General features: G+C 38.7%; 1 protein-coding gene across 4 annotated transcripts in view; it reads left to right on the top strand.

Moving 5' to 3' along the window:
- TMEM200A (transmembrane protein 200A) overlaps positions 1-7,762 on the top strand; it is an 89,848-nt gene extending 82,086 nt beyond the window's left edge. For 2 of the 4 annotated variants that reach the window (XM_030928048.1, XM_030928049.1), the window contains exon 2: positions 4,745-7,762. In XM_030928048.1, the coding sequence (XP_030783908.1) occupies positions 4,761-6,236 (1,476 nt within the window). In that variant the 5' untranslated portion in view covers positions 4,745-4,760 and the 3' untranslated portion in view covers positions 6,237-7,762. Of the gene's footprint in view, positions 1-1,444; positions 3,787-4,744 lie in introns of those variants that run through there. The other 2 variants (XM_010354702.2, XM_010354705.2) reach the window with 2 other exon arrangements.
- The last annotated feature ends 19,568 nt before the right edge of the window (positions 7,763-27,330 follow it).

Genomic DNA, 27,330 nt, shown 5'->3' with positions numbered 1-27,330 from the left:
ATGAACACAAACTGAGAGGGACAACATGATTTTGGAAGCCAGGTTTAGGATCCAAAGAGACTGATAGGCAGAAATTCTGTTCCCAAGTTAACAAAATGAAATTCAGTGTAGTAAAATCCTTCACTTGAATCTTTGAGGGAATAAGTCCCAGCCCTGCCTTGTCAGGCATGGTAGAGAGCAAAGAGGAGGATGTGGAGGTAGAGAGTGGTCTCCTTTGAGTCTGCATCTTCATACACTGAAGGGATCTGGTCAGGTGCAAGAGACCAGATACTCATCCAAGGTGAGGCCTTCAAACTTATGTACTCCCCATGACTTTTCGCAGGCAATCATTGAGATTTGTAAAACGGGAGTTGTTTGGTCGACAGGCCTAGTTACAAAGGCAGAGCAGCATTCTTTAGCATTTGGTGTTATTATAGAAACAGGAATCAGGATAAGAAAAAAGAAAACCTCAAATGAAAGCAAACCTGGAGGCCCCTCCCCATCTCAAATGGGAGGCTCTGGGGTCACTCCTAGCTATGTGACTCTGGGCAAGTTATCTGAGCTCTCTTAGCCTCAGTAATCTGAAAAATAGATATTAGAATTATTTCACCTCAAGAATTATTGTGAGAACAAATGTTTTTATACTAAAGCACTTAGAATAGTGCCTGACCACAAGCAGTATGGGTTGTTATTACTATTATTATTAAAACTTAGAAAAGTATGTCTTGTTACAATGAGGAGACTAGTTAACAGGATTCTTACACTTCCCATGCCTTAGAAAAACATACAAAACAAAAAAAACAGTCATAGAAGTGTAGGATGGAGGGCATGTAGCTTTGTAGCATTGACAAAAAAAAAAAAAAAAGGTAGATTTGGGCTGTTTTTGCATATACTGACCACTTTGTACCAACTGGCATTACAGTTTGAAGATGCAGAGCCTGTAGATTCACTCACTCTAGAGTTTAGATTCACTAGGCTTCATTTTTCTTTATTTTTTTATTTTATTTTTTTCAGAGAGACAGGCTCTTGCTCTATCACCCAGGCTGAAGTGCAGTGGTATGATCATAACTCACTGCAGCCTCCAGCTCCTGGGCTCAATTAATCCTCCTGCCTCAACCTCCTGAGTAGCTGAGACTACAGGCATCTGCCACCATGCCTGGCTAACTTGCTAAAAAAATGTTTTGTAGAGATGGGGTCTTGCTGTGTTGCCAGTGCTGGTCTTGGACTGCTGGCCACAAGTGACGGTAAAGCCTCAGCCTCCCAAAGCGCTGGACTTGCAGGTGTGAGCCCTGCACCCAGTCTTCACTAGGCTACTTATTGTGAAACTGCCTTTAGCATCCCCATACCATTTCCCGGTGTTGGTCCCTCATTCCTGCTTTCATCTCCTAGTTCAGATTAATTTTTCTAAAATAACAACAGCAGTATTTATGTCTTACTCCAACTCCATGGCAGATGTGTATAAATTGCAAGCATTTAGGAATAGCATTTGCCAACTCCCAAGACTTGGCTCTCCCTCTCGCTCTGGCCTCACTTACCTAGCTGACCTCCTGTAGTACTGAGTTGTGTGCTGGCCAAGTTCCTATTCCCTGGTCTGCTTTCCTTCCCTTGACCTTCCTTGAAATGCTGCTAACCTGACTTTTGACTGTGATCTATGTGCTGTCGTGTGTGAACCCTAAAGAAAGGTCCTTCTCTAATGGAAACTTTCATTCTAGGAGTTACCTCATTCTGTTTTATGTGGATCTGTTAGCTCCTTCATTAGGTTTCAAGCTCTTTGAAACAGTGATTGAATTTGCTCACCTTTGCTTTCCTCTTGGGGTCTACATTGGGTCCCCAAGTGATAATAGAGCCTTCTGTAGTACTGAATTGCCTTGAACAGAATCAAAGGACATTGGCACCAGATGTGATTTTGCTAATCCTTGGTAGATTTGGTGCCTCTGTCTGGGCCTGACGAGGGTAGAATGGCTGAAGAAAATGTGATCCCCCACCCATTATATTCTTTATTTCTGAACTACTCTAGAAGTTTTTGCCTCTTTTTGTTTCTATATATTTTCATACTTTTAAGCTACCCTTGCTTTTTCTTCCTGTCTAACCTTTCTTCACATGCTCACATGCAAGCCCAGTCATCCATCTCTCGTTTTCACCTTTCTGCCCTCATACATTTTTCTTAAAATATCTTTTCTCATCTTACCTCCTTTCCTCTATCAGCCTCCTGAGCAGAAAATGGTAGTGCTAATGTTTTAAAAAGTGGGGGAGGACTAGAAATCTGTATGGAATGTAATTCACTTTTATTGCTTTTAAATTAAATGAAAGACTTTGCCCTTGTTTTCATTATACTCAGAAGGATTTCAGACTAAATCCTTAAGCCTGCCATATGGAAATAACTGGGCTAGATGGCTGCTATCTAATCTAAGCATTTAATTCAAACATTTGAAATAGTTTTTGCTTCAAGAAAACATAGGTTGATACTAAGCTTTATTTTAGCAAAGGTTTGGGAAAGGTTCTAATCTGTAGTATGTACACTTGAATAAATTTCATAGACTAGAGCAACAGATTACAATTTAGTTTGTTCTTCCAACATAAAACTGTTTTAATCCTAGTTATAAGTTCACTGAAGGCTGGATTTACTCACTGACTTGTTAAAACTGTAGATATCAACCACAACCCTGTTATTTAAACACAATTCAGAAATCATAAATAGAAATTCAAAAGGAGAGTTCAATGTTGCAAGATGAGATTTGATGCCCTGAAGAAACTCTCTGAAATTTGCCAAAGACCTTGTGGGACTTAAAATAACTTTTTGTTTCCTACCAGCTAGATATGGCAGCTTGAGAACTATTTATTATAAATCAAAATAGATATTTTACCAACTCAGAAAATGTTGCTTTTTGTTTGGATATTAATCTTGTTTGTTCATATTTTTAACTAGGAAAGTTAGTACGTAATATGGTCATCCAACAGACCACAAGAAGAGAATTTATCCCTCATTCAACATTTTAGCAAATATTTCTTGAACACTAACCATGTGCAAGGTACTACAGTGACTGTTTCTGCTAATGAAATGTGAATTAAATTTGATGCTTGATCATAAGAGGTAGAACTGTGATATTATAATATTATAAATGCCATAGAAAACTTGCTATTATAAAATGCTCTGAGGAAGTAATGCTTGCATAGGGTGCAGTGGGTCAGCTAGAGAAGGCTTTATAAAGAAAGTGGAATATGAGCTTTGATACCTAGCCAGATGTGGGTGTGTGAAGAACAGGGCAGGGCAGTGGGGAGTGGGTGGATTCTGGACAGCTGAAACATTGTTAACAAAATCTCAGAAATGGTACAAAATGGAATATGAATGAGAAAAACAGAACATTGGTTAGGTCTTATTTTTATGCAAATTAAAGAGAAGAGTTAGAGACAAAGTTAAAGTCAATGGGTCTAGAATTTCAGCTGAAACTTTGATAGGTAGTGGAGAATATTTTATCATTATTCTGCTCTTTAAACAACTTCAGAGATGATTGATCTGCACTAATCTTGATTGTAAAGGAAGAGAAATTATTTGGAAGATCAGTTAGGTGATTATTATATTGTCTAGTAAAAGTTAATAAGATCTGCACAAGGCTGGGAAAAGTAGGATTAGAACAGAGGGGTGGAATTAAAGGACATCTTGTAGTGGAAATTTCTAGGAGTTAGAACCTGATTGGAGAGGAAGAAGAAAGGGAGGAGTTAAAAATAACTGTAAAGAGCCAAATCTGAGAACTGACCCTGCTAAAAAAGTCAGATAAGTCAAGTGGTGCAGCTGGTGTGTGCTAGAAAGTAAGCTAAGCTTTACTAGCAGTACATGAATGTGTGTATGTTCCCTAATGGACAGTGGAAAGTATGAAATTGAAACTCAGCATATGACCTGGAATATAGACTTGGGACTCATTAGCATCAAGGAAATAGTGAAGATGTAGGAACAGATATGAATGCCAAGGGAGAATATGGAAGAGAAGATGGCCAAGGACAAGACTCTAGGGAGAAGTTCTACTTTTAGGTGAGTCTGTTGAAATAGTGAGGTCAGAGTAGAAGCAAGAGAACTTAACATCATAAAAGACCGGGGAAGACAGAGTGTGGAGAAAGGAGGAGCAGTAATATCCATGGAAGCAGAGAGGTAAGGAAGATGAAAACTGAGGGGGAAATTACATGTGGCAGCTAAGAATTCATTGACAACTTTCACAAGAGAGGTCTTAGAACCGTGAATTGCTGGAATGTATCCTCTTTGTCAGTCTGGAGTGTTTGTTTTTGACCTATTAAGTACGCTAGATTTGTCCAATGATTTAAAGTAGCACAGATAACTCTCTCTCTCTCTCTCTGTGCGTGTGTGTGTGTGTGTGTGTGTGTCTGTCTATCTGTCTGAGAGAGAGAGAGAGAGACAGAGAGAGAAGGAGAGAGAAAGAGTGAGCACCAGTCTTGTGGCCAGGGGACTATTTTATATTAATAAGTGATAAAATTATTTAAATATTCCTTGAGCTCACATTTCATCAATAATAGAAATGTAACTGAAAAAAATAATAGAAATGTTTACTTAGCCAAAAAGGAGATCTCTGGAAATTGACATTAGTCAATAAACAAAATTTGTACCCAAACTATGTTAATTAAAAAGACATTCTGCCCCATTTAATCACATGAAACAGCAACAGTAACAAAAATTCTATGTGAACAGCTGTTTAATTGAATTGATGCTCATACCCCAGGAACATATTTAGATCATCTTTTTCCTTTTTTTCTTCAGAATAAAAGGCCAAGCTATGATAGCAACTGGTGGAGTGATAACTGGCCTGGCCGCCTTGAAAAGGCAAGACTCTGCCAGATCACAGCAGCATGTCAACCTCAGCCCGTCTCCTGCTACCCAAGAGAAGAAACCCATCAGGCGCCGGCCCCGCGCAGATGTTGTGGTTGTTCGTGGCAAAATCCGGCTTTATTCCCCATCTGGCTTTTTTCTTATTTTAGGAGTGCTCATCTCCATTATAGGAATTGCCATGGCCGTTCTTGGATATTGGCCCCAAAAAGAACATTTTATTGATGCTGAAACAACACTGTCAACAAATGAAACTCAGGTCATTCGAAATGAGGGCGGTGTGGTGGTTCGCTTCTTTGAGCAGCATTTGCATTCTGATAAGATGAAAATGCTTGGCCCATTCACCATGGGGATTGGCATTTTCATTTTCATTTGTGCTAATGCCATTCTTCATGAAAACCGTGACAAAGAGACCAAAATCATACACATGAGGGATATCTATTCCACAGTCATTGACATTCACACGCTAAGAATCAAGGAGCAAAGACAAATGAATGGCATGTACACTGGTTTGATGGGAGAAACAGAAGTAAAACAGAATGGGAGCTCCTGTGCCTCGAGATTGGCAGCAAATACGATCGCCTCTTTCTCGGGTTTTCGGAGCAGTTTTCGAATGGACAGCTCCGTGGAGGAGGATGAACTTATGCTAAATGAAAGTAAGAGTTCTGGGCATCTTATGCCCCCTTTGCTCTCTGACAGCTCTGCGTCTGTCTTTGGCCTCTATCCACCTTCTTCCAAGACAACTGATGATAGGACCAGCGGTTCTAAGAAATGTGAAACCAAGTCAATTGTGTCATCGTCCATCAGTGCTTTTACATTGCCTGTGATCAAACTTAATAACTGTGTTATTGATGAACCCAGTATAGATAACATCACTGAAGATGCTGACAACCTCAAAAGCAGGTCAAGGAATTTGTCAATGGATTCCCTTGTGGCTCCTTTGGCCGACACCGGTGAATCCTTCCAGGCCGTCAACACAGTGCTACCAAGGAATCACTCCATCGGGGAGTCACTGTCGAGTCAATACAAGTCATCCATGGCTCTCGGACCTGGGACTGGACAGCTCTTGTCTCCTGGGGCTGCCAGAAGACAGTTTGGGTCCAATACATCCTTGCATTTGCTCTCCTCACACTCAAAGTCCTTAGACTTAGACCGGGGTCCCTCCACTCTGACTGTTCAGGCAGAACAACGGAAACATCCAAGTTGGCCTAGGTTGGATCGGAACAACAGCAAGGGATATATGAAACTAGAGAACAAAGAGGACCCAATGGATAGGTTGCTTGTGCCCCAAGTTGCCATCAAAAAAGACTTTACCAATAAGGAGAAGCTTCTTATGATTTCAAGATCTCACAATAATTTGAGTTTTGAACATGATGAGTTTTTGAGTAACAACCTAAAGCGGGGAACTTCTGAAACAAGGTTTTAATGTTAAAAGAATATATCATTTTACAAGGGTATATATTTTAAAGCAATTTTCATTGGTGTTTCCTTCTTAAAGCACTGGCTATAAGCCTTTTTAATCAAATGGTTTGTAGTGTATTAGAATTGGCTGCTTAGTTCTGTAATGAAGATGGTTGTATGTTTGGGTTACTTGTGACTGCAGTACTCTATGTTATCACATATGATTTTATTTTTCTCTTCCTTTGAAAGCATGATCTCTTTTATTAATATGAATGCAAAATAGTTGCATACAAATTAAAGCTTATTTTCTTTACTTTTAAGTTCTTTGATTGCCCTATTCATAAAATGAAGTGTCCAGTATGGAAAACAGAGGGTACCAAAGTGTGGACCAGGAGTACAAATTCAGTCCCAATACTCAATACATATTGTAGAAGACTATGAGTGCAAACCTTAGGATGTGATTTTCTGAATAATTGTTCTTTGTAGGATTTGGTTAAATTATTTAAAATGAAGAAGATCTAGTTTCAGTGTGAGCTCAATAATGTTAATTGGTTAAGTTCATTGTGAATCTTGAGTTTTAGATAGGTAGTATTTTTTTCAATATCACTTCTGTTTCTAGTGATATTATATCAAGAAACAATGTATTTAGGAGCCATGGCTGACAGTGCCAGATATACTTAGGGATAAACATCAAAATGCAATATAGTAGCTATAACTTTAGATATTCAGAATCAAAATTTATTTGCAAGCTGACTTGATAAAATAAATGAACCAATATAATTTGTAGAAATGCTATCTTGAAATAATTATACACATGAAGATGATGTTGATTAATGAATGAAGATACATTATATACTAGTTAATGCTAACTAGTCTCAGTACTTTTTTTTAGCCATCTGTTACCTTCCAATAGCTCCTCATTCCCACATTCTATTTTCCCCCAATATGCTTTAGATCCTGGTATTTGGAAAACAATCAGCTAACCTTGACATCTCTTTTTACCTTCACATGCCACTAGCTTGGTAGTTCAAAAAAAATTTAGTTCTTGATAAACTGCCTTGAAGTTTACCTTGTGCTGGAAAGCCTTATGATAACTCCAAAGACTTTCTCATGGTATAATACATGTTGTTTAGGATTGTGTTTCTTAGTTACCGAAGATAATAAATATTAAAATGGATGTTTTCCTCAGAAAATTTTCATGTTTTCCTTTAAGGTAACATACCTGTAAGAATTGTTTAATAAAATACTCAGGAAATTCTAAAGGTTTCTCCCAATACCTAAACATTTCTGAACATCAGTATTGCAGTTATGGAAGAGCAGAAGGAGGATACATTTGTTTGTGTTGCTCCCCAAAATTCCACCTTGCATTTGCATCACAAACGTCCCTCAATTGAGGCAGCTTTATTTGTTAGAACATTAAGCCTGTGTATTGTAATAGAGTGGGCTCAATATTTTGCTATAAAGCATTTAATAAACTTCTGTTATTAATAGAAGTTTGTGTTCTTCACACCTTTGCTATTGCTTTTTAAATAAAATGTACATTTCTGTTTACAGTACTATTTTTCACACTGCTGAGGACACTTGATACCCTAGTACATGCACTGAGTATCTCGGCTTTTAAATTTTGCTTCTATTCGGTTAAAGAGCTAGGTCTATCCACGTATTTAATTAGACTGTTTTTAAATTTTGTTATCTTGGGATTGTTTTCACTTAAAGTTTCATTGACTCTCAGGAAAATAACCAAATATAGCATCTAGCAAATGTCAGCAGCACTCAGATTTGAAAACAGTGGCTCTCAACACCCCTGATGTGACAGATGACTGAAGCCATATAATTTGTTCAGTTCATCCCTGAAAGAGCTCTAGAAATTTGAAGAGGATTAAGCAGCATGGGTCTTAGTTGATCCAAATAAAGGAATTGGGGGCTTAAAGTAGTGGTTCCTGCTCAATCTTCTCTTCATCAAAAAGCCTGAATTTTTTACTTATCAAGCAAATCAACTTTGATAAATTAGAAATATTTTTCTCATTTTAAGTTAATCAAAAACATAGATTACTAATTAAGGTTTCAGATTCATGTGAGATAGCTGATGTCACCACATTGATACAATTCTACCTAAAAGCAATGAAACCTGGAATTCTAGTTAGACCATATTTTGTGTATTTCCTTTAGGCTTTTATGAATATTGAAAATTATTTTTAAAATACACCTGCCATATTAGATTAGAACTGCACTCTAGATGCTTTGTTTAATCTTAATCACCTTAATTGCCTCTTTAAATCTCCAAATATGGTTATTCTGAGGGGCAGGGGTTTGGGACTTCAGCATGTGAATTTCAGGGGGACACAATTCAGCCTGTAACATGGGGTATGGAGCGGTGAGTAAGGGTTCTTAGTCTAAAGTAGGTGAGAATGTGCAATATGCCCTTAATGACATTGCCACCCTGGCTATGTAGCCTTGAGTCAATCACTTAATCCCTCAATTTCAATTACTTTCTTAATGTCAAGGCTTTGAATTCCTCACCTGTGAAGTGAGATGAGTAAGAAAAGAAACTGTCAAGTTCTTTCTAACTGTAAAGGTCCAGGGTTCTTGATGCCCTCCGATGAAGATCCACTGCCTATCCCTGTCTCTTTGTAGCAGATTGCTTCTCAAAGGATGAGGGTAGGACTTGCAGAAGAGTAGAGCAGTGGGAGGCATGGATGTTGGAACCAGAAGACCTGGCATCTATCAGTTTATGAAGCTTTCAGGCTTAAATACATGTTTCTATCTGTATAATCTTCGAAGAAACAATGGCAATATAAGTAAAAAGACAAATGTTATTTAGCACCAGTTTGTATCAAGAGCTACTATAGTAGCTCTTGACTATTTACTAAAGACAAATTTTGAGTTACTTGTTTAGCAGTTCAAATTTAGAATTTATTTATTTATTTATTTATTTATTTATTTATTTATTTATTTATTTTTGAGACAGAATTTTGCTCTTGTTGCCCAGGCTGGAGTACAACAGTGCGATCTGAGCTCACTGCAACCTCCTCTTCCCAGGTTCAAACAATTCTCCTGCCTCAGCCTCCCACGTAGCTGGGAGCCCACCACGATGCCAAGCTAATTTTTTGTATTTTTAGTAGAAACATGCTTTCACCGTGTTGACCAGGCTGGTCTTGAACTTCTGACCTCAGGTGATCCACCCGCCTTGGCCTCCCAAAGTGCTGGGATTACAGGCAGGCATGAGTCACTGCGCATGGCCCCACATTTAGCTCTTAAATTCACCACAGATAACTAAAAGAAGTAAAATATAGCATAAAAAAGAAAAAGACCCATCAGTTTATCAGACAAGGCCACAGTATTTATAGTACAAAAGATGGAATAATTTGCTAATAGAAATATAAACACCTTGAATTTTGAAGAAACAGGACGTTAGAGCCAACATCCAGTGCAACACCAAAGGTAGCAGAGTCAAGACCTGAATTCGGGACTGTTGATTCCTAGTATTTGCATCAATTAGAATCAAATCAAGTTTTTTAAATCACATATGTGCAGAATCTGGTGATTAGATTTTGGGTTTCTTACGGCTGGTAAAGAGAGAAGCATCTATAATTTCTGGAGGAAAACATAGTGTTGAAATGTCCAACACATCTTGTTGGGTTGGGGTTAAGGGGGTATACTTGGGACCTATATTGCAGACAGCACCAAACTTAGAATGGGAATTTTTAGTATTTAACTTTGATTTCCCACGTTTTAAAGTATTAACTATCTAACACTGCTATGAAAATTATGCCATTAAGCCCTTCCAAATCATTATATTGTCTTTCAGCAAGATACACAGAACTAAAATAAGACGTTTGCATCCATATTCAATAAACCACATGTACAAGAAGGAAGGCAAAAAGACAAGGGGGAAGGAAGGAAGGAGTGTGGTATTTGGGAGATAAGGGAGGAGGAGAGAATGCCATATGTTTTTCCTACTTATTAAAAACACATGCATAGGAAAGGCATTCCATTTATACTAAATTTTGGAATAAAATCAAGCTTATAATTTTTAATCACTGAGGCAGTGAGAAAATATTCTTAGTTGATTTTAAAATACATTTTAGTAGGCATTAACAGTGCTTATTATCTAGCTCATTTGAGTCAGTCACCCCAAGGGTTAGTGAATTAATCATTCATTTGAAGTCATCAGCTAATGAGTCATGAATAGCTCCAAGCTGTTAAGAAGTTATTATTTTAAAAAATAAAATCACTTTTTTCTGTACTCAGATATTTTCTGTGTTCATTAGGTGTGTATTTTTCTCTAAAGCATTTCCAAATTCCAAGTATGTTACCTTGTGTTATCATTTACAATGTTAATAACCTGAAAAGTCAAATTAACTTTCCAGCCAGTTAGTTGAACAGTTAAGGAATTATCTTTCAAAGACTCTTGCATTTTATGAGTTTGTTATTAACATCTATTACTGTTTCAAGACCTGAAGAGGTTCAAATAAAATACATATGAACAAAAAATATGAAGCACATTTAGAATCTGGATCGAACTGAATATAGGATATAATTATTCCTTACTCTGTAACATGCTTACTATACTTTAAGTAAGGATGATACTTTCCTTAATGATAGGAAATATTTCTCTTCTGAAGTAATGTAAGTGAAATATATTCTCTTTGGCATGTGAATACTACATTCTGTTTTATATTGGTTACCAAGGTGTTTAGCAACTTACAAAGTACATTTAATATTAAGCCAGTCTTTTCTTACCCAGGTTTCTTCTGGCAATGATATACACTAAGAAATTCTGACACAAAATTATTGGATGTTTATGAAATTCCACCGAAAGGGTCTAGTTCTAAAAATATGGCCTGCTCTCAAATATTTAAATACTAAGTATTTAATCTGTGATTCATTCAGGCCCTTCTCTTTCAACTTTTTACTTATTTACCTACTTTTGTTAACCCAATTTTATGGCTGTGTTCTCTGGTTGGTAGGTTAAAAGAGAGGTAAAATTGAGTGTTGACCATTTTGCAATGTAATGGTGACACTGGCCATGGGCTTACAATGGAAGAAAAGGGAGAAAATGTGAAAAAGCCAATGGGCTGAGGAAGTAGAACTAAGTATATCTTTTATAGGTGCTGTTTTCAGTCACCCACTTCTATTGCCATAGTCAATCAAGAGTTGGCTCATTGGTCAAAGATTACTGTCAATCCAGATATGTCCCTGAATTATTTGTATACCAAAAAGTCCAGAAAATTCTGAAATTAATTTTAACATATCAGGGGCTTATACAGTGCTGCTACATATTGGGTTCCCAATGAATGTTTGTGGAATTAATTTACTTTTTAATTCACTATGGAAAATACAAGGAATAATCAGTTTCATTGTCCTATACTTAGGGGTCAGTTTGCCAAAGACTATGTCAGGAAACAGAAAACATATGTGACTGGTTATAAAATTTTATGTTTTACAGTGATAGAAGGCGGTGACTGGGTTATAAACCAATTGCAGGGAGTTAGAGGAGGCATGAATACAATAGTACTCTGGTTCATTTGAACCTAGAATGAATAAGGAAAGTAATTTCAGTGGCTGGGTATATGTTTTCAAAATTGTAGAAAATATAAAAGATAATTCTGAAATGCAAAAGGAATTCAATACTTGTAAAACTGGCCAAAGGCCTTTTTGACACATTAACTTTGTATTACCTTTTTGTCCCATATATTTGCAATTTAACCTTAAGGCCCAACCCCTATTTGAAATAAAGGAAATATCTCCATTTTATCAATGAAACAATTACTCAGGTATACATAATATTTCAATTTCATGATTTTATAAGTCAAAAGGGTCATTTTCAGTTAGTTTCATGAGAATTACAGATTACGTTTCATTTACCAAGGTCCTATCATTGGTATAGCACATTTTTCCCATTCTCTAGTCTCCCAGGAATTCCAACATTACCTGTGCATGCAAATTACCTTCATTTCCTAGATGTAAACCTGAAAATAGAAACCTACTCTTAATGAAATTTTACACATTTACACGTTCTGGTAACAGCAGATACCAGAAGAGTAGGAAAATCAATTTTAGATGCAAATATCCCCTCTTTCAAATTGAGTAGAAAATATATGTTGACATTATTAATTTTATTAAACAGGTACAGAACAGATTTTTTAAGACTTTCAAGGGCCTTATGCACACTCACGTGACTTCTATGCATGGCACTGGGAACCAACTATAAGACCTGTACTATCCTTGACATCCTGAAGGAATATTAAAAAGAAAGTGATGCTCTCAGGATGGAGCAACTTGAGGTAGACCTTGAGGATTTGTATGAACGAAGGAAGTATTTCAAGGACAATCTTACAGAGGGTAATAGCAGGCAAGGTTAAGGCCTAACATTGGGAAGAAGTAAAGCCTTTTGCAGGACACGTGGCAAAAGGAGTATTGACTTTAAATTGGAGAGGAAAAGATCAGTTTGAAAAGGTACTTGGAGTTCAGATTAGTAAAAAATTTAAAAGCCAGGCCAAGTAACTAGGTTTTGTGGTACTGGTAAGACTTTCTAAGCATGAGAGAAATATATTAGGAGAGAGGTTCTCAAGAATATAAATTTGGTCATGATCTGAAGAGTGGTTTGGAAAGTATTGGAAGGAAAGAGAAAAATAAAGTGTAGTTGGGACATGGATCAAAGTAGTAGCAAGAAAAATGGGAACATTTTCGATTCTCGGATTCTCAGTCATCTCAGTAAACTAGCTACCTTTCTTTGTGTTCTCTCTCAATCTTGATTTCCAGGACGCCACACCCTCCCAGATTTTCCTACTTTGCTAATCCTTTCTTCCCAGTCTCCATGGCTGTTTTTTCCCTGTCTCCACCAGCACTTAACATTGGAGTGCTCTAGAACTCAGTCTTTGTTTCTTTTCTGAATCTACCCTAATTCATTGCTGATCTAATGGCTTTAAAAAATATTTAATGCCCACAACTGCCAAACTCTCCTTTATTTCAGTCTCTCGTTTTTTCTACCTGGATGTCTGATAGACAAATGAAATTTATCATAGCAAAAACTGGACTCTATACCTTTCCTTCTAAATTTAGTCCATTTTATAGTTTTTCTCTTCTCAGTGATGACATCATCCCATCTTTCAAATTGTTTAGCTCATGACATCATTCCATCATTCAAATCGTTTAGCTCAAAACCCTTTGCATCATCATTGACTAGATTTTATTTCATGCCCCACACCCAGTCTTTCCATATTTGTGGAAAATATATTTGTTCCCTACCTATTTAGTCTCTCAACAATGTGCAGGATTTTCCTCTTGATTTGACACAGCAAGTTATTCACCTTTGCTTTAAAAACTTTAATTATTATCCATATACTTAAAATTATTTGCATAATTTCTCTGGTTATGGAAATAACGTGTGGTCACTATATTAAAACACATTCAAATAAAATGCAACTGTATGACTTAGAAAATGAAATGTCCCCCATGACCCCACCCTCCGATAGACACTGTCACAATCACTTTTTGAGAATCCATTATACATCAGGCATTGTGTAAGATGTTGTGAAAACAAAGCCAAATAAGACATTACCCCATCCTTTAAGGAACTTACAAGACTTAAATAACCAAATCATCTACTAGTACATGGATATGGCCACGTGCTATGACTTTTAGCTCACTCCCCGCCCTGGACACTAACCACTCCCTCTGCCATGGATTATCCTCCTGCCTTGGGGCTTGTGCTGGCCTCATGGATGCAGAGAACCCCCTGCTGACAGCATGAGGGATGAGGAAAAGGAAACAAAGAATTCAGAATAAAGAGGCTGGATAAGGCCAGGAAGACCAAAGGCAAACAATTTTGAAAAAACTTTCTGAGATGATCCAGAAACTCAACAATTATTAAGTCATGTCACCTGTAAATGAATGGCTTTGAGTATTTTCCAGAGTTTTTGCCTTCTCAGTGAAAGATCTTCTGAGAACTAAAATCATTATTTGAAAAAAAAAAAAAAAAAAAAAAGAGAGAAGAAAGAAAAAGTCCTTTAGGCTAAAACAATCTTCTCATAACTTGAGAAGCAAGGTAGCATATATTCTTAGCTACACTTTGAAAAAGCACCCAGGCCAGGATGTGTACTTGACCCAGCCTGGAGGAGGCCCTAGGCGAATTTTTACTATATGTGTGTTTGCTCTACAGCCTTCACTACTCTCCCCTTCCTATCTCTGTCATGAGAGCAACATTCTTCATCACCTAAGCTCCCAAGAGAAAAAGATCTAAGATGATCATTGATGCTTGTTAATGAATTGCTTCCATTTTGATTTGGAGACTTTTATCTCTAACCATGAAATGAATATATTTGTTCTTCAGTAACTTTATGTTACCTGTTCTTCAGTAACTTATGCTTTGCAAGCATACACAAAATCTCTTATACTTGCCAGATCTTTGAAAGCACTAATTCTTGTCTTCCGTACTATTTCTAATATTATTATATTCTACTATTAGCAAAGTCTTCACTGAGATTCTTTTTTATAAGTGAAGGTCTCACCCCACTATACACTGAATTGTTTTGGAACTAATCCAAGATATTCTATTTCATCTGTAAATATCTCAGTATCCCCAAAGGAGTCTCCTCTCATTGTAATTGAGTCACAGTACTATTGTCCCACACACAAAAAATTAACATTATTTTTTATTATCAAACACTTGGTATTAAAATTTCCCCAGTAGTTTTATAATTCTATTTCTGTTGGTTTCTTTTTATCAGGATGCAAATAAGGTTCACACACATCATAGTTGGTTAACTATATCTCTTGAACTTATATCTTAGTTTTCTCCTCATCTTTAATTTTCTTTGTGTTTTCTTTGTTAAAGAAATCAGGCCAATTTGTCCTGCGTCATTTTCCACATTCTGGATTTAGCTGATTTAACTCTTGTTTGACCAAGTTTCTCTATCCCGTATATTCTGCATATGGGTTATTTGAGCAGGTAGGTTTTTTGGCAAGAATATATGGTATTGTGTACTTCTTATTGGATCTCCTTAGGAAGCATATGATATCTATGGTCTCTTTCTGTGATATCAAGATGAATAGTAAATTGGATATTGTTGGATTCGAGAAATACTCTTCATTGAATTAAGCCTCCAAGATTTCCATGATTTTCTATGACAACAGCCAAGTTACTCATCATTACTAATATACCTATAATAGCATTACTTTGTCCAGGAAGAAGTATTGCTAAGTACATTACAGGCATCAAAATAATCATCTTTGACATTATTCAATTTTTAATAGTATTTTCATAATGTAACCCTCTTTACCTTAAAAGCATAACTATTTTTGTCATTATTTCTCCCTCTGATATTGAGATTTCTAAGAGAAGTATGTGATTGGAAGATTATCCTTGTTAATGATTTTATTGTCTTTTAAAATCAAGACAGCCTAATCTCTACACAGCCACACCAGATAACAAATATTTTTTAAATTGTCTCTCCATTCCATTCAGAACTCTTTTGTTTAAGCAATAACAATTTCTTCGTGTCCAATAATAAACTTTTTTGATGATAGCATCATGTATTTGATGGTTTGGCAAAGGTCTCTGAAGCAAGGCAATCTCTGTAAAAGCCACAAACATTTAAAACTTTAAAGACTGTGATCTAGAGTCACAAGATTCTCAAAAGAACAAAAGAAAAGACAACAGAGAAGAAAAGGGGAAAGTGCCTGTAAGTTTACAAAGTGGATTTTCATTATCAAACCTTCTCTACTGCACCCTGAAAAAGACGTTCAAGACCCCTAAAATTGATCTGGTAAAAAGTTGTTTGGCAGTTGAAAACCTATCCATTTAGTAGGATACTTTTTTCACTCAGAGAACAAATCTTGGTATTAATTCTTACATGGTCTGAAAAAGAGACTTTGGCTCTTATGATCTTATAAAAATGTTTGCTGTTCTTCATTTGGTCATGATTAATTCGGCCGGAAATGATGTGATTGCAACCTCCACTGTTAGCCCTACCGGTATTAATCATCTCCAAGGTGATCTCAGTTTCCGTGGCAACTATAATATTTATTTTTGCACTATAGCACTGTCTGCTCTCTGATGGTTGGGATGACAGAGTAACGCTGAAATGTTTAGTCTCAATCACAAATTTCTCACATCCCTGATCTTAGAAAACCATTTCACCACATCCAGGTGTTATTACTAACCTATATTCAGACAATTGCATTACAAAAGTGTTCTGAGCCAACCCTGTTGCTTGATTTCAGGCTACCAGGCTTTGAGTCCAAAGGATTTCCACTGACTAAAGAAGCTCTTGGTATTTGCATCCAAATTTTCATAATAACAACTTTAAACATACATAATGCATCACTATCACATTCATATGGAAAGAGACTGAGCAGTTCTAGGTATAACTCCTACAAGAAAAAGAAAATATATGTTAAGTTGAGCTTTATATATTCTTCCAATCAAAGATATCAATCAAACCTAACTGACATTAAGCTACAATTTCTGAATTTTATTACAATGAATAAAATTCAAGAGTGAATCATAAATGAGGAAAAGTCACTGATCTTTCCTGTCTTCATCAGAAATAATCAAATTATACTAGCTATCAAGATTTTCCTAGAAAGAGTGTCTGGAACCGAGAAATAGAGGAGGTTGCCTTACACTTAGGTGGACACAAAGGTGACAGAAAGCTGTTTTTGAAAGGTGGCTTAGGGCAAAATTCTGGATTCTTGTCCCCTTGAATGAACACTGTTTCTATTCCTGTCACTATGCTTCAAGTTCCTTTCATCCTGCATGTCTTTTAAGATGCCTGTTAAACCCCTTGGACTGATAAACCTTAATGTGCCAGCTCTTCTGGCTTTCAAAAAAAAAAAAAATCGTGGCATGTAGGCATCTTTCATTCTGCCTACGCTCAAAATTGGCCCCGTCTTTTTCTCTTGTCAAGGATGAGAACGGTACCACAGAATAACACATGGCCCTGTTAGAAACCTATTCTTCTAATCCTGGGTAAAAGAGCAGGGAAAGGTTTGAGTAGGGATAAAAAGGGGGAAGCATAAGAACACTGGGTAAAGTCACCAGTGCCAGAATGGCCACTTCCTAGGGTCACACAGCTGTGGGCACTGGGGCCTCTAGCCTGTCCCTCTAATGAGAGTCCCCATCCTACCCCACCTTCACCAAATTCCTAAGCATTCATATCTGGTGCTTGTGGTTGTAGAGGATAAGAGGTTCAGGGAGGCTGAGCAAACAGGAGTCTTTACCTACCAGGTGCCCAGAGGATACGCTGTAAGAAGATGGAAGAAAAACCTAGCAAAGCAAAGGGCACAGCTTCAAACAAAGAGGAATCTCTCAGTTTCCACATATCCAGACTTTTGCATTTTTTCTATTACATTCCTTAATCCGGAGAGAGTGAGTATCTCCAGACATGAAAACATGCCCAAATAGAATGAATCCCATCCTGAGTCCCTGCTACTTCCCCCAAAAGTTGAAACGCTACAATTAAGTTGTCCTATTTATTTCTTTTAATGCTTCCAACATAAAGGGAGTGAGGGGCAGCGTTTGGACACAGAAATTAGGTCTGCTTCTCTGTCATGTTTTTATGCTCCTGACTAGGAAAATCCCCATAGAATCTTAGGCAGATTTCAAAGTCCACTGTCATCATGATAAAAGAAATGACTTGAATAAGACATAAATATAATTAGCTTTGTTCTCTTAAAGGGAGCACTTTATCTTTGAGGTGGCTATTCAGAGAGTGGACACTCCCACGGGAAGCCTTTAAAATAGGCAACATGATGTGATACAGAATCTGGGTTCCCGGTGGTGTCTGCTCTCTACTTGGTGAATGGAAATATGGATTTCCTGACACTGCTTTCAATTTTGTCTTTTTTCCCCCCAGAAAATGAGTCCTTTGCGGTGTGTGAATCCAAAATATCTGAGAAGGTCTCAATCAATGTACAAAGTTTATTTTGTCAAGGTTAAAGATGCCCCACTGACATGGCCTCAGGAGGTCCTGTGATGTGTGCCCAAGGTGGTCTGGGTACAGCTAGCTTTTAGACATTTCAGGGAGACATGAGACATCAATAAATATGTGTAAGATGAAGGGGTGGGGGTGGGTGCCTCCAGTTCATAGGTAGGTAAAGAGACAAAATATTGCATTCTTTTGAGTCCTTGATCAGCCTTACACTAAATGCACAATTTAGTTGGGCTCAGTAAACCTGCATTTTTACATAAATAATGGAAGCAATCAGATATCCATTTGTCTCAGGTGAGAAGAGCCATGATGACTTTCTGTCCCTCACCTGTGATGGTAAGCTATCCGTTTGCATTGCCAGGGTGAAATTCAACAGAACTGTTTTAGGGTAAATATTTTGAGGCTCACAAGCAATTTCCTTGTGGGCAAATTGTGAGGGAGGTATGTAGCTTTTTTGTCTTTATAGCTATCTTATTTAGTCATAAAAGAGGAGGCAAGTTTGCCTGACAGAGTTCCCAGCTTGACTTTTCCTTGGTTTAGTGATTTTGAGGTCCCAAGATTTATATTCCTTTCACAGGTAGAAACAAAGGGCAGTCGACTTTCTTTATTTCCCTTCAACTTTGAGAATTTTTCTTGTTGTGTGGTAGATATTGCTCTGCCCCTAATATAGGGACAGTCACCACAAAACACTTCACAGTTGTTGAAGTGGAGTGCTTACAAAGTACAGATAGCATGGCCTTGGAATGAGAGTCTCCCTGCTGACTTGCCCCCGCCCCAGTACGGATGCTAAAGTGGCTCACTCAGAGCCAAAAATTCTGCCCCAAGTACATTAACCTGAAACAGCAAGACATCTTGAAGCAACTACATGAAAATCCCTGAATTGCAGCATTGTGGATTTGCAGGTGTCTTACAGGATGACCTTGTCAGAAAGAAAGAAAGGAGAAGCAGCCACAGGACCCTGTCCTCTGACAGCTCTACCAGCAGCCACGCCTTAGGCCAAGCACTGTCCCTCGTGGGGTAAGTGTGCTGCAGTAGGTGCATGATACATTTTGAAGCCAGTGATAGCTTGATTTTATGTTCTGACACTTTATATGTGACTTGGAGAACTTGAATTTTGGAGACCACAAGCAGGACACCCTGTAATACAGTGTACTGGCAATTGTAAAAGTCACATTGCCGGCCGGGCACGGTGGCTCACACCTGTAATCCCGGCACTTTGGGAAGCCGAGGCGGATGGATCACTTGAGGTCAAGAGTTCGAGACCAGCCTGGCCAACATGGTGAAATCCTATCTCTACTAAACATACAAAAAATTAGTGAGGCATGGTGGCGGGCGCCTGTAATCCCAGCTACTTGGGGGGCTGAGGCAGGAGAATCACTTGAACCCAGGAGGTAGAGGTTGCAGTGAGCTGAGATCATGTCACTACACTCCAGTCTGGGTGACAGAGCAAGACTACATCTCAAAAAAAAAAAAAAAAAAAAAAAGTCACATTGCCATGACTTTATGTCCCTGTCTTGGGAGACATTGTGTTTTCCAGACCAGGTGAGCAGGGTGAGCAAAACCAAAAGAAGTGAAAGATCCAATGATGAAAAAAGTCATGAAAGCACCGACTAAACCAACACAAGTCAATTCTAATACTAATATACTTAATTGGATATTAAACCATCATTCTTAGCAAACTATCACAAGAACAGAAAACCAAACACCGCATGTTCTCACTCATAGGTGGGAACTGAACAATGAGATCACTTGGACTCGGGAAGGGGAACGTCACACACCGGGGCCTATCATGGGGAGGGGGGAGGGGGGAGAGATTGCATTGGGAGTTATACCTGATGTAAATGATGAGTTGATGGGTGCTGCCGAGTAGATGGGTGCAGCACACCAACATGGCACAAGTATACATACGTAACAAACCTGCACGTTATGCACATGTACCCTAGAACTTAAAGTATAATAATAATAAAAATAAATAAATAAAATAAAATAAAATAAAAAATAAAATAAAATTATATGATCTGATAGGAATACAATGTCTTCTTTCTTTCTCTCTTCCTCCCTTTCTCTTTCTCCCTCCTCCTTTAAATAAAGCAAGCTTGCTGCCTCTTTTCTGAAGACACTCAGCTCTGATGGCCACCTTCTTTGCAGGCCTGACCAATTCTCTCTTTTATAGTGAATGATGGATTCCCCTAGGGTCCCTCAAGGCTCTAGAACCTTGGCCTTCCATGAGGGGATGCAGAGCAGGAAGAATTACTTTGAATGGTCTTCCTCTTGTCGTTATTATTATTATTATGAGACGGGATCTGGCTCTGTCACCCAGGCTGGCGTGCATTGGCATGATCTTGGCTCACTGCAACCTCCATCGCCTGGGTTCAAGCAATTCTCCTGTCTCAGCCTCATGAGTAGCTGGGACTACAGGTGCCTGCCACCACACCTGGCTAACTTTTGTATTTTTAGTAGAGATGGGGTTTCACCATGTTTGTCAGGCTGGTCTCAAACTCCTGACCTCAGTTGATCCACCCACCTCGGCTTCCCAAAGTGCTGGGATTACAGGCATGAGTCACTGTGCCCCTCTGTCCCTTTTCAGTGAATGAATTCAGATGAAAGAGAATGTCTTAGAGGGAGAGAGGAAGACAGGAAGGGGAGTATGCTGCAGGAGGCAGAGTGTAGAGAAAGAAATCAGGTTGCTATAAACTGGTGAAAGGGCTCCAGCCTATATTTGCACCAAATGGAATAATGCCCCCTCCTTCCCCAGTCCCTGTGGTGCCAGACCCTTGCTCTCCTCCTGCCGGACTCCTGAAGCATGGGCCCAGTGACTCCAGCCACAGTCTTCACCCAGTCCTGAGGAACTCCTTCTCAGTCCCTGCTTCGCTCAGGATTGCTCCACTTCTTCAAGATCATGGTAGGCAGATAATGAGGCTGATATAGTAGGAGCTCAAATTGTGAACTATATCAAAAGCCATTTTCATATAACAGATTAACAGCCACATTCATGGAAGCCTGTGTGAACCTTTGTCCCCTAGAGGAGGTTTTGCAAGTTGAATTATTTGGAATCTAGGCAGTCCATAGTGGTGTGGTTAGGAACATGGGTTAGAAAGAGAGACCTACATTCAGATCATAGCTTTGCTTCTAAACTTGAGTTTTCCTAACTGCAGTGGTGAATAATAAGAGTGCCTTCCTCCTGGTGCTGTTGAGAGGATTAAATGAGATAATGAGATAATGCCCAGTATACACATACTAAACGTGTTAGCAATGTTAGTTGTGGTCATTGAGTCAGCCTTAAGAAAAATGTTAAGGCAGGCTCTGCTAATTTTTAAAGTCTTTTTGTTCTTCTTTCAGTTCTTCTGCTTCTTATTGGACAACTTTAATTCTCTAATTCCTAGGGTTCCAATGCCTATGTACTACATTCCCCATAACCACCACCACCCAGCAGTTCAATAACATCTAAACCCCTTCCCCAAATTAATCAAGCACATAGTACCCACAAATCATACACTCCATTTATCAAAGAATGTCAAGACTGAAGTTGCCTCCACAGAAATATCTTGAGGTTGGCTAGTTAAAAATAACTTACTTTATATTCAAAACTCAAAAACCATCTCATCCCTCATCTAAATTTAAATGTCTATTTACGATTCTTCCATGCACTATGCTAGGACTAACCTTAAAACTAAGTGATACTAAGTTGTAAAGAGTTTTCTATACCAGTTAATGTTTGTATAATGATGGCTTTCCTTGCCCAAATTTCTGTGAACATCCAATGGTAAGACTTGCAAGCTGTGCTGGCCACCTACAGTAGAAGGGGCATTGATTGTTGCAGGAAGAAATATCAGTGCCACGTAGATGGCCACACTTTATTTTGGAAAATACTATATTAAGCAGCTGTGCAAGGGTTACTTATGAATCAACAAGCCATGTCTTTCAGGACACAGAAATAGATTTCTTAAACAAAATCCTACATTTAAAGGAAATTCACTAAAATAGAATTTTCCTTGCAGATGTGATGAACATATATTATTGGACTATCAAAACCAAAAATCCCTGCTTCAAATAGTAGCGAAGACTATGGGTTGCAAACTTCATATATATAAGAATTTCTTCAGATGCTCATCAAAAATACAAATGCTGGGATCCCAGTGGTTCTGGGATGGGCCCTAGGACTCTGCATTTTAATGAGTATGATATGTGTTTCTCTTGCAGGTGGTTTGAGAATGGTGTTTTGAGAAAAACTATTGTAGACTAATTCTCTATAGCCGTAGTTCTTAACTGGGGGCGAATTTGCTACCAAGGAACCTGTGGCAATGTCTGGAGATAGTTTTGGTTGTCACAACTTGAGGGGAGGAGGAAGCTGCTGGCATCTAGTGGGGAGAGGTCAAGGAGGCTGGTAGCCATGCAACAATGCACAGTACTATAATCACCCACAATAAAGAATTATCTGATTGAAAATGTCAGTGGTTCTGAGGTTGAGAAAACCTACCCTATAGCCACAATGACCTAGTTAGACCTTGGTCTATGACTCAGAACATTCTGCTTTTCATCTGCCACTCCCCCATTGGTCAAGCCTGTGAATGGTGCCCGATCACGTTTCCCCAATCCATGCTGGCTTAGTCCCAGGGATTACTACAGAACATTCTGACAACCTTGCTTCAAAGATTTAGGTTGGAAAATGCTGTCTCATTTCTGAGCCTTTGGCGGCAATTATACCACCAGGTTTGAAGGACCATTGGCTCCTCTGAGGCCACTCCTGAAACATCACTGCATTTGGCAGATCTGCTGATGCTGGAGAGATTTCTCTGTGGATTTCCATTCTGCCTGCAGTTCTGAAACAGTGGAGTTGGAATCAACGTAGATGATAGAAAAGCATGGTTAAGCTAGAAAACTGTGGAGGCTTTGCTGACCAATTCTGTCTCTCCCGTTTCAACTCAACAATTCAACAAACTGTTCTGTGCCAGGCAAAGCTGAAGGCATGGGGAAGGATTCAATATTGGACCAGACAGTCATTTCCTCAAGGAATCCAGCGTTAGCTTCCTTTACCTGTCTTCTCTCTGCTGTGTACTTCTTCTTAACCCCCGCTAACATACCCTTCCTTGTGATTTACTTATATCTGTTGCTTCCTTAGGATCAACAAGGCTAAAAGGACCCAAAGAGACCAATCTAGAAGTCCTAGAAAAGGTAACAAAAAAAGCCCCAATTTATAGGAAAGTTCCACTAACTTACCATTTGCAAAGTGACATCCTTCAATGGGGCTATTAAATACCAAATTTCCACACAGGAGAATTATATCAGTTGATGCCTCTAATTTGGAGAATGTGCCCAGTCAAGAGGTTACTCTGCTAGTTTGAGTGTAATCATAAGACTCTGGTTCTTTAATGCCAAAAGCATTGAATTGTAACATACAGGAGTCAGAGTGAAAACAGTGACCCCTGCCAGCCCCTCCTGCACATTTTATCTATATGCCCATGACCACACAAGTGATCTCGCAGCACTAAGAGGCTAGGTTATGGCCAGAGTAGACAGAAACTCCATGCAGGTTTTCTTGAGGGAGAAAAATTACTCAATGAAACCTCATCCACTCTCCTCTCACCCACACCATGCACTCTCCTTTGCATCCTTTGTAAAAGCAACTGCGAACTTCTGGACTCTGAATTCAGGATAGGAGAAGTAGTAAACAGGAGAGAAGGGGAGAAAGGGATAGGCTGAGAGGGGCATCCAGAGAGCTTCAGTAGTGGGCAGTGTTCATTTTCTTAAAGTGGGTTGTGGGTCTGTTAGTATTTGATGTATTATAATACACTAGCGTTTAAATATGTGCTACATATATTCTTTGGAAAATATAAAATATTTCATAGTAATGAAATGAAAAAAAAAAAAGTTCCCCAGGTTAATTCTTATGGTCAGCCAGATTTACTTGCAGTGTTGGTTCATTGATCTGCTCTTTTTCCAACCCCCATCCCCCTGTTACCTATCTCCTGAACTTATACACACACACACACACACTCTCTCTCTCTCTCTCTCTCCCCTCTCCCCAGCTTCCCTCCCTCCCTCCGTTTCTCTCTTTCTCTCTCTCTCCCTCTCCCGCATCTCCACCTGCCACTTCCTCCCACTGCTCCCCTTCCCTTCTGGCTGGGCGTCCCATTTCTGCAAAACCTCCTACTCTTTCCTCCCACAGCCTGGGCATCTGTGAGGAGGAAAGGGCTAGTATGAGCAGACCAACAGGTTAATTCCATACCAAACTTTCACTTTAAGATTGTTTACATGGTCCCTAAATCCTCAGACATTTTTATAATGAAGCTTCTTTAAAAGTGTCCATTACCTAACTTATTGCACCAAGGATTTGAGATTATTCACAAAGGTGCATAGAATATAGAAGGACTAAATAACATTTGAGAGAATCAGAGCGTAGTTCTCACCACTTCGTTTAGCTGTGTTTGCATTAAATTGTCCTGTTATCAACTTAATTAAACTGGAACTATATTTCCTAGAATCCCTATCTTAGAGGTGCTGCCTTTACTTGCTCTGGGTAAGGAGTGGGCTAAAGGGAACCCTGTGCAAGAATTGGGAGGCTGAGGTAAGCAGCAGCTTCCTTTCCTGAAGGTTATATGGTCAGAGGTGCCAGCAGGCTCTAGCTTCAACTTACTATCCTTTACTTCCCTTCCAGCCATTCTTCCTGACTTCTGACCCTCTGACCAGTAGCGGCCCCAAGTCTTTCCTTAGACTCTTGGTTGTGGATCCACAGACTGTTTTCCTGTAGACTTTTCCACCAGCTCCCGCTTGGCAACCCACTTCTGGGGCTGGACATATTTGGCTTCTTGAAATGACTAAGGACTCTTGATCATCACTCCCCTATCAGACCATCCATTCTCCAGCAACCTCCTCCTCCCCACAATTGTGAAAGGTTTAATTCCTGTAATAAATCCATTGTCTCATAATTCTTGGTAGTTCAGCTTCCTGGATTGATACCGTCATAGACAACAGTGTTCAGGACCAAAGAGAGACAGTGCAAATCTGACATTCTCTTTGAAGCATTGACTGTGAGCACCGTACAGAGCATCTAATCCACAAATTTCTTTTTACAGATGATGAACCTGAAGTCCAGGGACATTCAGTTCAGGTCATTATCAAGATCACACAGCTACACTGTCAGGTATGGGAAAAGGACTTCCCATACCTGTTCCCGTACCTGACATTGACTGACTTGAATGGTTTTAAACTTTTGTTTTAAAATAAATAAAATTTTTTTAGGGACTTACTTAAAATTTTATTTTAAAATAAATAAAATTTTTTTAGGGACTTTTTAAAGGACTTATTTATTTTAAAATAAATATAATTTTTTAGGGACTTACTGACTTGAATGGTTTTAAAATTTTATTTAACAATAACTATAGGAATGTTGGAAGTTACTTTTAAATCTGTTTACTTTTCAAAAAAATATGTCAAAGCAATAATTAACACTTTGACATTGTCTGGAGTCTTATTTTAGAAGATAGAGAACTGTTACGATCATTTTGTTTAGTATCTGACAGAAAGCTGGATGGTGTATCAGAGAGGTTCTAAATTTCACTTTCTTTAATGAAAATCAATAATGAAGGTTATTAGAATGAAAGAAAATATGGGCATGTAAGAACCTCAAAGTTGATCCTGAATCTAAAGTTACTATGGCAACATTACTACCAAAATTGTATATATTAATTTTGTGGTTCACTAAAGATATTAGCATCTTCAGTATTTAAATACTTAAATATAGAATATTTAAATTTAAATACTTCAGTATTTAAAAATAAACATTAGACTCAAGATGTTCCTATTTATATTTTTAACAAGCAGACATGTAGACCAGGGAGTATATTTTAGCTGTCATTAAGATAGACACACAAGTGCTGAAATTTCCTCATTTCTAACTTAGAATTTTTCCCCGTTAAATCACATTTGCATTTATAACAATATAAATGGAATGTGTGCTGATTGAAACAGCAGTAATTGCATGAAATTATTTTTTGGGTGTGAAAGGACAGAAAGACTGAGATTGTACAAACTACTGTTTATGTGGTTCCTGGGCAGGGCCCTGGGTAAGATCTGAGCCTGACTGTTCCAGTGCTGGGTCTCCGATTGGTCCTCAGGCTGTCCTGGGTAGAGCAAAGCACTCTGAATCCCACCCCTGTGGTGTCATTCCCTAACTGCATCGCCCTGAGTCAATCATGTCACCTGCTGCTCTGAATCGTTGCCTCATCTGTGCAATAAGAGAGTAAATCTGGGTAAGCTCTGACGTATCCTTCTGTTCTTCAATCCCTTTTTTGTAGTAGTGTCAAACTATAAAATAATGGTATTAATGAAATTGGTTAGAGTTATCGTACTGTGTAGATGTATCCTACTTTTCCCTAACTCATTATAATTCTGACGTATTTTCAATTACTATGGCAATCACTAACAAAAAGTAACTTTTAAGGGGAACCTATAATCCAGGCATGATTCACCATCAGAGCTTTTTTTGTAAGGTAAACTGAACCCCATCTCAGATAAGAGAGAGTTTTGTCAGCTCAAGCACCCAAAGTTCCCTGTCAAGCATTCCTGGAGCACGGTGATGTGGGTGCTATGTCACAACCGCCTCTTCCTTTGTCTTCCTCTACCTCGAGAATCCAAAATGCTGAAACACTCAGTTCCCCAGGCTGTCTTGTTTCTGGAGTGGCACTGTGGCCCAGTTCTGGTCAATGGAATCTAAGCCGAAGTCACTGAGAAGGCCTTTGGGAACATGCTATGGAAGAGACAGGCGAGCTGTCATTCCTTTCCATAAGACATGGACATGAAGCCAAGAGGTACAGCATGCTCTTGATAGCATGAGGCCAAGGCCACACACTAAGGAAGGGGCCCCCCTGATGGGTTTGAGCTTTGGCCATTCTATTCCTTGTAACCAAACACAGTTTTAACTCAGACATATGGACTCTGTAAACAGTGTTCAAACAGGGCTGTAACTCACACAACTTAAAGTAGGGAAAGGGGACAACCACGTTTAGAACACTATGCCTCAGTGCCATTATTCACAACTACAGATTTTATATACGTACATAGCAAACACAAGAACAGTTACAAACAGAACTGCAGAATGGATGCCTCTGCTTTGTAGAGAAGGAGCAAAGCCATGGAAAAAGGGAGTGAAAGAGTGAGAAGGATCCTCCTGGGAGAGGTGGGAGA

The sequence above is a fragment of the Rhinopithecus roxellana genome, chromosome 4, assembly GCF_007565055.1.
Source record: "Rhinopithecus roxellana isolate Shanxi Qingling chromosome 4, ASM756505v1, whole genome shotgun sequence".
In the NCBI taxonomy this organism is placed as follows: domain Eukaryota; kingdom Metazoa; phylum Chordata; class Mammalia; order Primates; family Cercopithecidae; genus Rhinopithecus; species Rhinopithecus roxellana.
Note: the sequence above shows the minus strand (reverse complement) of the source record. Positions and strands in the feature narration are given on the sequence as shown.